The sequence below is a fragment of the Microtus ochrogaster genome, unplaced genomic scaffold, assembly GCF_000317375.1.
Source record: "Microtus ochrogaster isolate Prairie Vole_2 unplaced genomic scaffold, MicOch1.0 UNK35, whole genome shotgun sequence".
In the NCBI taxonomy this organism is placed as follows: domain Eukaryota; kingdom Metazoa; phylum Chordata; class Mammalia; order Rodentia; family Cricetidae; genus Microtus; species Microtus ochrogaster.
Genome location: NW_004949133.1, coordinates 2999057 through 3011425, shown reverse-complemented (window position 1 = coordinate 3011425; position 12369 = coordinate 2999057). Strand labels below are relative to the sequence as shown.

Sequence of the window (12369 nt, the reverse complement as noted above, 5' to 3'; positions counted from 1 at the left end):
TTCCCTTGCACTCAGGGTAACACTCTTGCCTCAGCCCCCTCCTCCATGCTGAGCGTATAGGCATGAACCACCATGCATAGCCTCTCGGGATTTCATTGTTTGTGCCACTGGCCATTACTCAGCCTTTCCCTTTCCTACCTGTTTCCTCCCTGGATATAAATCAATGCCTTTAGAAAATAAAAAATATGACACATTGTACTAGTGACTCCTCACTAGTGGCCGCACCAGAACTTTATGGAGGGAAAAGGGCTATTTGATGACTAAGGAAACAGAATGGCTTGTAGAAAGACTTTTGTCTACACAGCAGACACTGGTATAGGCTAATAGTTGTTTGTGGCTCCCACCAGCCAACCTTGACTGCTTCCGTCTCAGCAAACTTGGAACTCACTCTGTAGACCAAGCTGACCTTGAACTCACAGCGATTCCTCCGGAGTGCTGGAATTAAAGGCAGGCGCCACGGCACGGCCTTAGTGAGCTTTTTAAGACGCGCTTTTGTTGCAGGTGGCAGGGGTGAAAATTCCGCTAGAAACGATTCCTTTATCACCTAGTTCTCCTCTCTTCACTGCCACTTTCCTGGAGGTGAGCGTTCCTCTTAGTTGGCCTGCTGGTTCTCCAGAGCTATTGCCCTGCTCAGAAGTACAGCCAGAAGCCAAGGCATAGCTTCCCTACTGCGAGTCCATTCTGTCCCCCACACCTCGCCCGCCATTCTCCTACCTTTCTGGGTTCTGTACCTGGTACTTGTTGGTAGAATTAAAGGGGATCTCTGCCACCTTGGGGTTTTTCTGTCTCATTTCATTCACAGGGCTGTAGGACTGTTCAATGAATTTGAGGAGCGCTGACTCAGAAGCATCTCCTGTTGTTGCCCGCTGCAAGGAAGGATTTGGATGAGCCCCAGGGGTACACCATCTGGGCATAGGATTTGCCTGTGGTCTCAAGGGGAGGCACGGAATGGGGAGGGAAGGGGGTGTAGAAAATCACCGAGGGTGGGCAGAGAAGCAGATGTTTTGGTAAGAGGGGCAGAAATATACTTGTCACCGAGGTACCCTCTTTTCATTTGATACCTTAGCTATGGGAACAGATTCCTGATGAGGCCTAAAGTCAGCCCGGTTACAGAGGCCAGCAATTCGAGCCAGGTGAAACCAGGTGTCCGAGGACTTGGGAAATGTTTTCCCTAGGTAGGAAGGAAGTGTTAACAAACAGAATTTAATACAAGGGATTAATTACACTTGAGGGGAGAGGTAGGGGATTAGGAGGTTCAAGGTCATCTCCAGCTACTTATTGAGTTGAAGGCTCAACAAACGCGGAAACTCAAGGCTATTCATATTCTCTTTGACAACCAAGTACCACCTCCTCCCATCACCAGATTCCAGCTGTCTCCTGGGTACCATTCTCCTAAGGATCCCAGCCCAAATCCTCCTTCTCTAGGCTACCCAGGCAGCTAGTCACCGGTAGTTTGTTCTTCACTGGTGTCGGCCTCATACACAGTCTTATCAAACCACAAGTGGGCCACGGTCATGCGGTTCTGGGTGAGGGTGCCAGTCTTGTCCGAGCAGATGGTGGAAGTGGAGCCCAGCGTCTCCACCGCCTCCAGGTTCTTCACCAGACAGTTCTTCCGGGCCATGCGCTTGGCGGTCAGGGTCAGGCACACCTAAAGTCACCAAAAGAGGCAAGAATGGATGGGGGGGGAGACTATTCACGTCACTTTGCTTTGGGAATTCGGTCATTTTTTTAATTTCTCTTTTGTCCTTGCCCAGTCTTTAGAAACCCCACCTGTGATCATCATAAACAGCACTGAGGGAGCGATTTCGATGTGTACTTTCTGGCAAGAGTTTCAGGACCTTCCTTCACCAGCATGGCTGTCACAGAGCACAAAGCCCTTCCCCAGAAGGCGTTTAGACCTCTATCTAGTATCCTCTTCTCCATCCTGGGTTGCTTCCTCTCTCTCAGATCCAGACTCTCCCAGGACCACACAGAGAGGTAATGCTTTATTATGGCATACAGCGCTGTGTATGGACCTGGGCATGTTGCCAGTAGTTTCAGAAAAGTTTGGCAGGAGGGAAAGATGACATTGGGAAGCAATGTCACAGCACTGAAAAGTCCTTGAGAAATCACTTAAATCAGAAAGTGTCTGTTAATCATAAATCGAATGCAAGGTTCTTTTAAAAAATAGCAAATTATTGTGTTGTGGATGTGTAAGTATAGAATTCCAATTATGGAATTGCAATCAATCATTAGTCCCAATGCTTTACTCACCCTAAATGTTATTCTTATTTCTATTTTAAGAAGAATATTGAGAAGCTAGAGCATACCCCAAACAAGCTGTTAGTATGACAGAGAGCTAATGCCTTCTCACAGGAAGAATGGTTAAGGAAAAGATTACCTAGAGAATCTGAGGGGGCATGATGACTACATCCAAGGGGGTGGGGACTGGAACGTAGGGGACGGAGAATCAACTTATTTTGGTTGGGAAAACCAGGATGAAATAGGGAATCATATCCCTGCTCAACACAGTGAAATTTAACCAAGTGATCTAAGAGCAAACTAGGCAGAGACAAAGAAGAGCTATGTGCTCCATTCCCAGAGAAAACCGCACAATTACCCTCCACGGATCTTTATAGAGGACATTCGGTGTTGCCTCAAAGGTTCACTTTAATTGGCCTTGAAATCCTTTCGACTAGGAGTCTGTAATTTCAAATTAATCTTTCCCTAAAAGCCTTGAATATTTTTCAAGTATTGAATACTTGAGGCCCAGAGATCTGAAGTGGTTTGGCCGAGTTTAACAGCTCGAGAACAGAATGCACTTTTTCTCTCTTGCGCCTGGCTTCCTCTTTCACTGAGGAGAACGAGGTGTGGGTAGAGGAAGTCAGTGTAATGTTGGGAGCTAACTGCCCACACTTAAGGTGTTCAACAACAGCCAAATCCATAGGAGTGATTTCATTCCCCTGGGGTTACTTGTCTGCCCAGAGGCCACCCTCCCCCCCACCTTGTTGACTCACAGTGACAGTGGCCAGCAGCCCTTCGGGCACATTGGCCACAATGATGCCAATCAAGAAGATGACAGCATCCAGCCAGCCGTAGCCCAAGATAAGCGAGAGCGAAAAAAACGTGATGCCAAGGAAGACGGCGACAGCTGTGATCAGATGGATGAAGTGTTCGATTTCAGCAGCAATGGGGGTCTGGCCTGTCGCCAAGCCAGATGTCAGAGAAGCAATTCGGCCCATGACTGTGGAGTCTCCTGTAGCGATCACAATACCCCGGGCTGTTCCTGTGGATGAAGGGAGAAGCTGTGATACCATACCGTGGGAAACTTACGAAATGCCTGCATTGGTATCTTCTCCCAGTTATTGACATAGAACTTCTAAAATCCTTAGATTGGAAGGCTAGGAGAATCTTTTGTTATCATAATTGGTCCCTAACACTTTATAGTTTCTGGAGTGATAGAAATTATCTGGTATAGATCTTCTAAATGCCATAGAGTTCCCTAGGTGGTAAGAGAAACTTGTGTTTTAATGAGGCAGCTCTTGGTGGGTTCTTGGCTAGCCACAGGAAGAGGGAGTTGCCTGGGAGTCAACCATGTAGTTACATGGTGGGCTTTCAGCTCTACACTTCAACTTCTGAGAAGAGTGAGGCTAAAGGTTGAGTTGATTACCAATGGCAAATGTTATAACCAGCCATGTCTATATAATAAAGCACCCATTAAAAAGCCAAGACAACTGGGTTTGAAGAGCTTCCAGACTGGCAACACATGGAGGTGTCTGGAGGATGGCATCTTCAGAGAGGACCCAAAAGTGCCACCCAGAGAACATACAGAAGCCCACATACCATTCCCTACACATGAATCCCTTCTAGGTGTTCACTTGCGTCCTATCAAATGTAAGAGATGGGAAATGTAGGCCGAGTGCTTCCCTGAGGTCTGTGAGCCTCAAGGAAGAAGTCATGGGAATCCCAGTGCACAATCAATCTGTCAGAAGTATGGATGACAACCTATTACTTTGGATTAGAGTCTGAAGCAAGAAGAGTCCCATGGGATCGAGCCCTCATCTGATGCTATTTTGAGGCAGTTACTGTCAAAATTGGACTGAGTTTTGGGCGACTGATAGGGAATCCCTCCAGTAGGACATAGGATTCTATGTAGACAGAAGTAGCAAGGGGGCCTGCTAAGCATCCTACAGGGCACAGTTCAGACCCCCTCTCTACTCACAGCAAAGAGCTCTCTAGTCTTCAGTATTGGTAGTTGAGAAACTCTGCCTGACGAGCCCCCTCCCTGCTTTTCTGGCTAGAGCTAGTCTGACCTCTGCTGGGTAGCACAGGCCATCACAGCTGTGCCCTGGACTTTTCCAGGGCCCTTTCTCCCCGCTCCCCCGCCCCACAAGCTCTGCTCTCTACCTAGAAGGGCAACTTGGGCCTCATGGTTGACTTTACCCACGCGTGGTACAGGACATTCACCTACAAGCTTGAAACAAGGTTATTTAAAACCACCCTTCCTGCTTTGCCACAGTACCTGTAATTCCCACCACTCAAGTCATAGAATTATCAAGAAAAGAAACTCATAGAAAAAGGCAGAAAGGTCAATTTCGTAAACAACTATCTCTTTTTCCAGAGACAAAGGACTATGTTCTAGGAAACTCAGGCTTCCTTATACTTAAAGTGGGAGGACACACATCCCAGATGATGTAGGTTACACCTGGAAACCCAGCATTTGAAAGGCTGGGTAGAGGATTGCCCAGAGTTCAAGGCCAGTGTGGGCTATAGGGTGAGACTTTGTCTAAGGAAGCAAGAGGAGGAGGAAGGGAAAGGAGGAGAGAAGGAAGAGGAAGAAGAAGGAAGAATAGGAGGAAGAAGACAGGAGGAAACAAAGTACCTAAAAATTGTGCAATTAAATGTAATTAATTGAGTACATAATATAATTAATGTCCAAAAGAGTCCAGAACAAGGTTGGCTATGTGGTAGGCTAGGCTTCCAACTTTGTTCTCACCTTCAGTTGACTAAACGATTTCCTGAAGGACCCAATATAAAATGATACGTGTGGCTCAGGAGGAGCAGCTCCCTCATCCACAGGGGCAGGGAGCAGCTTGGGGTCTCCAGTTCTAGAACCACCTTCAGAAACAGTCCAGGAGCAAGGGGCCAGAGAGATGGCTCAGTGCTGAAGAGGATTTCCTGCTCTTGCAGAGAACCTGGCTTTGGTGGCTAGACCTATATGATGGCTCACAGCAATCTATATATAACTGTAGTTCAAGGGGATCACTTCCTCTGACCTCCTTGTGCTCCTGAATACACTGGGACATGTACATAAAATCTCTCTATCTATCTATCTATCTATCTATCTATCTATCTATCTATCTATCTATCTATCTATCTATCTATCTATCGTCCAGAAGGAGAGTTCTCAGCTGGGGCAGACCAGTATTATGAGGAAAGAGATCCTGTAAAGGGTCACAGTATAAAGCACCCCATAGACAATCTTTGAACTGGATGACAGAAGTGTTCTGAACCTTTATGAAATTACTATAATGACTGAAAGATACCAAAAGGATTTTATATTGTTGATAGGGTAGGTGTGGGTGGCTATGGTGTCATCTTAATCTATTTTGTAGGATGATTTAGCTTGAAAAGATGAAATATAATAAATGGTCTCTATGTGACTAGAGACAGAGTAGGTTAGCATCCAACTAGAACACGACCAACAAGGACAGGTATCCTGTATCCTAGGCCAGTCTCTTCCCTCATATGCCTTCCATATGTCATCAGAGAAAGAGCGCAGGCTCCCTTCACACTTGGGAACACAGAGAGGCATTTGTGCCACTGCCTGTCAAGGTCAAGCAATGACAGCTGGAGACAAGGCTAGAGTGGTATTTACAGAACTAATTTGTAAATTAGTCTAGGGCAAAGGTTAAAGGGGGGAGGGGAGCTAGTCTAAGGAAATGACTGAGCAAGTTGCACAAAAATTCCTTAGTTTGGCTGATATGGGTGTGCACACTTCTTTTAACTTCAGCATTCAGGAGGCTGAGGCAGGTGGATCTCTGTGAGTTCAAGGCCAATCTGGTCTACAGAGCAAGTTCCAGGATAGTCAGTCATTGTGAAGCCTGAAATGTTTCAAAAAACAAAATTTCTTAGCTTAATCTAGCTAGTTCCTCCCTGTTGGCTACATTTTGGGTTCTTTTTGTCTATGAAATAAACTCCCTTTTACCCAGATAGACCCTTGTTTCTCGGCTGGAATGTTCTCAACCACTCTTCCCTAACTATCAGTGGCATATGCTTCGTGAGTGAAAAAAACCTACTTCAGAAACATAAATCTCAGAAAATTTCCCTCCTAAAATGGAGCAGCAGAAATCCAGTAATTTTAGAGAAATATTGTTAATTTACATTTTTTGTTCATTCACCTAATTATATATTTTATATATTGTGTACAAATCATGTGATACTCTGGTTGGATTCTTCCTTCATGTCCATTGAGCACTAGAGTTACTAGTAAGGTATTTCCAAGTGAAACGGTTTGATGAGGAGAGGTTATTAGCAATCTCAGTGCAAAACGGAGTGGAGCAGGAAAGGAAAGAGCTTGGCCTTTGGGAGACAGACTTGCATTCGAATTGGCTAATCTTCCTCTTTTCTGCTGAGTCATACTCTTAAGTATGGTGCGCATGTAATTTCTTTAAACTTTAGACTTTGTGTGTGATACTGTGAGAATCAAGAAAAAAATGTTATAGTAGTTGACACTAACTATATGCGTTTATGCATTGAGCAAAAAGCAATTATCTCTAGACAACAAAGCATTTATTCTTAAGCACTAGTAATGGCTTGCAAGTGGGTTCCAGGGTCTATTTAGGTTTCTTTAAGGACAAAGGAGAGAGGGACATAATGATGCCAAGCCTTTTGTCAACACTTTGGTCAGAACCAACTTCTGGCTCAGGGGTGCCTTACTTCCATTCAAGTGACAAATCCAACGTTTGAATGGTAAGGTTTGAGGGACACCCCTGGTAACTCAAACTTGCAGGGTTGCTATTTTCCTCTGCAAGGTAAAATGAAGTTAAGAGAATGACCCAGCAGGGATGGATAACTTTCCTCCATTCTGTGCCATTTTCAACACAAAAATCAGTCTCTCCACCAGCTAAAACAATTGTCCACAGCTATAGGGCACCTACAGTGTATTAGACCTGGTGCTAAGCATTTTATACTTATGTTACTTAGTCCACAAATAATCTATGGGCAGCAATATTTAGTACGCAAATTTGGAAATGATGGTGTTGACCTTTTACCAAAGGTCATCAAGCTTCAGCGTGATGGAGAAACCAAGTTGGTAAGGGTCTTCCTACTCCAAAATCTTTAGAAACAGAAGGTTGAAAAGCCTTGTGTTTCCACCTCTACTTTTGAGTTTGTGCTGTGTATGGTGCACTATTCACCTTCTACACAGTTGGTGGAGAAGAAGATGATGTTCCGAGTCTCCAAAGGGTTCTCATGGGTGCATTCAGGGCAGCGAGACTGGGGTTCGGACTCCCCAGTCAGGGAGGAGTTGTCTACCTGGGGTGGCAAGGAGGATCGGTTAAAAGGCAAGCATAGGAGAGATTCATTTATGAAGACAACATCACCTTACCTGTCCTAACCATCATGACATTAACATACAGAGATAAACAAATGTCCTTCCAGCACCTTATTGTCTCACTTGTTTTGTTTGTTTGTTTGTTTTTGTTTTTTCGAGACAGGGTTTCTCTGAAGCTTTGGAGCCTGTCCTGGACCTAGCTCTTGTAGACCAGGATGGCCTCAAACTCACAGAGATCTGCCTGCCTCTGCCTCCCGAGGGCTAGGATTAAAGGTGTGCACCACCACCACCCGGCTTTGTCTTACTTCTAAACCATCCTCATCACAAGGTTCTGAATAGTAGGATCATATATTCTAAACCTAAGCCCAGGCCCTTATCATACCTTTGAACCATACATTGCCTTAGACTCCCTCCTCTAGCTTTCCAGACCTCCTCACCTTACATCCTTGTGCAGCGATAACCCTGATATCAGCGGGGATTTGGTCTCCACCCTTCACTTCTACTAGGTCTCCCAGAACCACATCTTTTACATTGATTTGCATCTTCTCTCCACCTCGAATTACCAGAGCTTGCTGGAGGAAGATAACGTAGGATTGTTATGCAGCTTCCTGCCTTGCCCATCCTGCTCCAACCCTAGAAGTTTCCATCCCTAGAAGTTTCCATCTCGAACTCCTTTCTCCTGTGCTTTGCACCATAATAGTCTTGAAAGAGTTTCAGCAGATTGTGTACTTCTGCCATCACTGTCTGCAGAACCTTTGCTATGTGACTTTGGTGGCCTTGCCATTAAGAGGTGGGATCTATCTCTTAGCTCCTAAATGGAGACTTGGCCATGTAATTGCTCCCCTGACCCCATGAGATATTAGCAAGTGTGGTACAAAAAAAGGCTTAGAAATTCTTTTATGCTAAGGTTTTCCCTGCTATTCCCAGGAACCCCTCTGCTCCCATGAACAAGACAGAGCTCCAACCAACCAGTTATTTCAACTGAGGCTCCAGAGGAGTCAAAAAAGTTATTTTGTATTTCTACCTAGCACAAGCTAAAGTCACAGACCACAGCAGCAGCCCAGACACAGGGACAAAGCCCTGTTTGGGGCAGTGTATTAGGCCAACAGTGCTACCTGATAAACTCCAAGTTCCTAGTCAAAACTCTTACTGGAGGAAAAGTTTAAATTGTGACAGGAGAAGAAACCCTTAAACAACAAGGCTAGAACATGATAATACTGTTGCATGATTCCGGAGACTTTCTAAGTGTCTAGACCTGTATTTAGGAACTCCAATCTGCTGTCATACCATTTCTAGATACCTTACAAAAATTTAACTTCAAAATAATTTTTAAATTTCAGAAAAGTTTCCGTAATGAAAATAGTGACAAGCACACCTGTAAAACTTTTACTATCATCTCCTACTAACTTTTAATCTCATTTGCTTTGTCCTTTTCTGTCTCTAAGTTACACGCATTATGGCAATTTATGCCAAACACTTCTGTGTTTATTTTACAAGAATTATGTTATCTTCTCTCTTTAAAAAAAAAGATTTTTTAAAAAATGCACTTGTATGTATATGTACCATGTTCATGCCTGGTGTCTGTGAGGCCAGAAGAGAAGGAAGGGGAAAGTCCTATGGAACTGGAGTTACAGGTGTTGTAAGCCTCCTTTAGGGTATGGGAACGGAACACAGGTCCTCTGCAAGAGCAGGGTCTTAGGGTTCTATTGTTGTGATCAGCACCCTATCAAAAGCAACGGTGGGAGGAAAGGATGTATGCCACTTACACTTTCCACAGCACAGCCCATTTGTTCAGGGAACTCAGTAACTCAAGGCAAGAACCTGGAGGCAGGAACTGATGCAGAGGCCATGGAGGGGTGCTGCTTATACCTTGCTCCCCATGGCTTGCTTAGCCTGCTTTCTTATAACACTCAAGACAGTCAGCCCAGGGGTGGCACTGTCCAGAGCGAGCTGGGGCCTCCCACATCAGTCAAGGAAATGTACCACAAGCTTGCCCACAATCTGGTGGGGACATTTCCTCAACCGAGTTCCGTCTTCCCAAATGACTCTAGTTTGTGTATCAGGTTGACATAAAATTAGCTAGTGCAAGCAATTTGAACAAAGATGGACAAGTGCTCTGGGCTGCAGAGCCATCTCTTGGCCCTGTAGTGCCCTCTTCTACAACAGGACAGTGGTAGCTTCTGCAGGTTCCATTCTAATGCAGTGCTCATATCTACTCTACATTCCAGCTTTTGCCACTTGACCCTAAATTCCTTTTCAGGCCTTGCCTCCCGGGCACAGCATCTATAGGCCCAGGCCCAAGACCTTTATCTTTACCAGGATGTTCACACCCCCATATCTTTTCAGCTTCTTTTAAACTGGAACGTTTCCCCAGGTTCATTGACTTTAATATCAGCCTAGCCACTGGCCTCTATCTTTTGTTTTTAGAAGAATGTTCTTGTTTGTTTGTTTGTTTCTCGAGACAGGGTTTCTCTGTAGCTTTGGAACCTGTCCTGGAACTCACTCTGTAGACCAGGCTGGCCTCGAACACACAGAGATCAGCCTGCCTCTGTCTCCCTAGTGCTGGGATTTAAAGGTGTGTGCCTCCACCGCCCGGCTGGTAGAATGTTCTTGTTTGAGTTGGGGAGGGTCTTTTTTCATTGGATTATCACTTTAGACTAGACAGTTCTTTGGTGGTATCACCTGAGTTTCACATTGTTTTCCTGGTAGTTTCTAGGCACATTCATTACCAACCTCACTCAGCGCACCCACAGTGGGTTACAGACTCCAGGGGACTGAGTGATTATACAGTTGGTCACAATCTGCACTTCCTCCCACTAGGTCCTCCCACACAAGTCCTACCTACCTGAGGCACCATGTTCTTAAAAGATTCCATGATCTTGGAGCTCTTGGCCTCCTGATAATATGAGAAGCAGCCAGTGATGAGGACCACAACAGCGAGTACGATACCCAAGTACAGCTGAAGACAAGGGAAGAAAGTGTGATTAGCACATCCTTTCCTCCCTCTTCATCCTCAGGGACTGCCAAGGCAACAACTTCCTCTGGATGGAGGAAATCAGAGGGGCTAAAAAAAATCAGGGATTGTGCTGGCACACTAGGCTTCTTAGTAATAGAAACCTGAGCCATTTGCGGTGAGTGGTCAGAAAAATGGCAGAGAATGTGTGGCTTCCTCCCCCATAAAGGCAGGAGGTGGATAACGAGCCAAGGAAGGTGAGAGATGGCGAGGCAGACGTTCTGAGAGTAAGAGAAAAGGGTTGCAGACACTGTGACTCTGGCTGGCTGGGATGATGCTTCTCAGGGAGCTGAACCAGACGCTTCCTAGATAAGAGATTGCTGAGGACCAAGATGGATCAAGAACTTCTCTAGAAAGTTCTGAACTATTGGGGATTTGGACTAGAAGACTTGGGGAGTTCGAGGCTGTTGAACATGAGAGTTTCAGGGACTTAGCCACAGACTAGACTAGATGGTAGATTAGCAAACTCACATTATCTTTGTTGGATTTTTCACTGTAATGAACGTTTATGCCATAGGCCAGGAAGCAGAGAATGGCACCAGTCCACAGCAGGAGGGAAAAGCCACCAAACATTTGTTTACAGAATTTGACCCACTCTGGTGTGGTCGGGGGAGGGCTTAGTGCATTCGGTCCGTTTGCAGACAGAATCTCCTGGGCGTCTTTGAGGCTATGGCCCTGCGTGGAGAAGAAATAGGGTTCAGAGAGAAAGCAAAGTTACAATCAAGGATAGGCGTACTTCCCAAATCAGGCCTCTGAATGCCCTTCTAGGTTCTTCCTTGATAAGGTAGGATTTTAGACTTCATGTTGTATAAGGGGTGCCATTTAGCATGCTTACACAGAGCTTTTTTGATTTGTTCATTTGTTTATGAATTGACTTGCAAACATTTGAACTCGAATGCTTTACCTTGGGGCTTGGTAGTATGATAGGTGCTGAGAATACCATCTTGAGTAGGAACGGTCTCCACTCCAAGGGTCTGGTGAGATGGCTTAATGGGTACGGGTGAATGCAGCAAGGCCTGACAACCTAATCCAGCACTTGGACTCCCAGGGCGGAGAGAACTGAATCCCACAACGTTGTCCCACCTCCATGTGCTTGCTGTGGTGGCTTTACACCCACACGCGTAAACATAGGCACAATCAATCAATGAAACTAAAGATTACCCCTAGGGAGCTCAAGTCAAAAACAAACACATAGAAATGATTATGGTGTCCTAGTCTCCTGGGGCTATGATCCACAATGCTGGTTACTAGCATTTACACTTTGGCCTTCTAGTTTGGAAATAAGAGAAAATCAAACTAAAGACACAAATGCATAGATTTTCTTTTCTTTTTTCTTTTTTTTTGGGGGGGGGGACAGAGTTTCTCTGAGTAGCTTTTGGGTCTGTCCTAGAACTGGCTTTGCAGATCAGGCTGGGCTTGAACTCACAGAGATCCGCTTGCCTCTGCCTTCTGATTGCTGGGATTAAAGGCATGCGCCACCACTCGGATGGATTTTTTTTTTATTATAGTCTTATGCACACACCTCTGTGCTTTTTCCTTTATATTATGTGAAAATAGAATCTAAACCCTATCATCCATTCCCTTAACCTCTTCTCAAAAAGACCCAAGGGGACTCCAATCTAGGGATCCATAAGGTCTAAAGCTTCTATTTTATTTTATTTTGGTTTTTCGAGACAGGGTTTCTCTGTAGTTATTGGTGCCTGTCCTGGAAGATCTAAAGCTTTTAATAATACGTTGTCTTTTTTACTCATTCTTGAGAATGGATGGTTGGCCAGCAAGTTTCAGGACAGCCTGACCTAAACAGTGAAACCTTGTCTCACAA

The 12369-nt window shown here is 45.1% G+C and overlaps 1 protein-coding gene across 1 annotated transcript in view; it reads right to left on the bottom strand.

Annotated features, from left to right (window-relative positions):
* Positions 1 to 12369, bottom strand: part of LOC101993778 (sodium/potassium-transporting ATPase subunit alpha-4) — a 35649-nt gene that overhangs the window by 20804 nt on the left and 2476 nt on the right. The window contains exons 3-10 of the mRNA XM_005368574.2: positions 11019 to 11222; positions 10380 to 10493; positions 7972 to 8106; positions 7398 to 7515; positions 2997 to 3265; positions 1447 to 1648; positions 1062 to 1171; positions 732 to 866 (exon numbers count right to left, since the gene is read on the bottom strand). Of these exons, the coding sequence (XP_005368631.2) occupies positions 732 to 866; positions 1062 to 1171; positions 1447 to 1648; positions 2997 to 3265; positions 7398 to 7515; positions 7972 to 8106; positions 10380 to 10493; positions 11019 to 11222 (1287 nt within the window). The remainder of the gene's footprint in view (positions 1 to 731; positions 867 to 1061; positions 1172 to 1446; positions 1649 to 2996; positions 3266 to 7397; positions 7516 to 7971; positions 8107 to 10379; positions 10494 to 11018; positions 11223 to 12369) is intronic.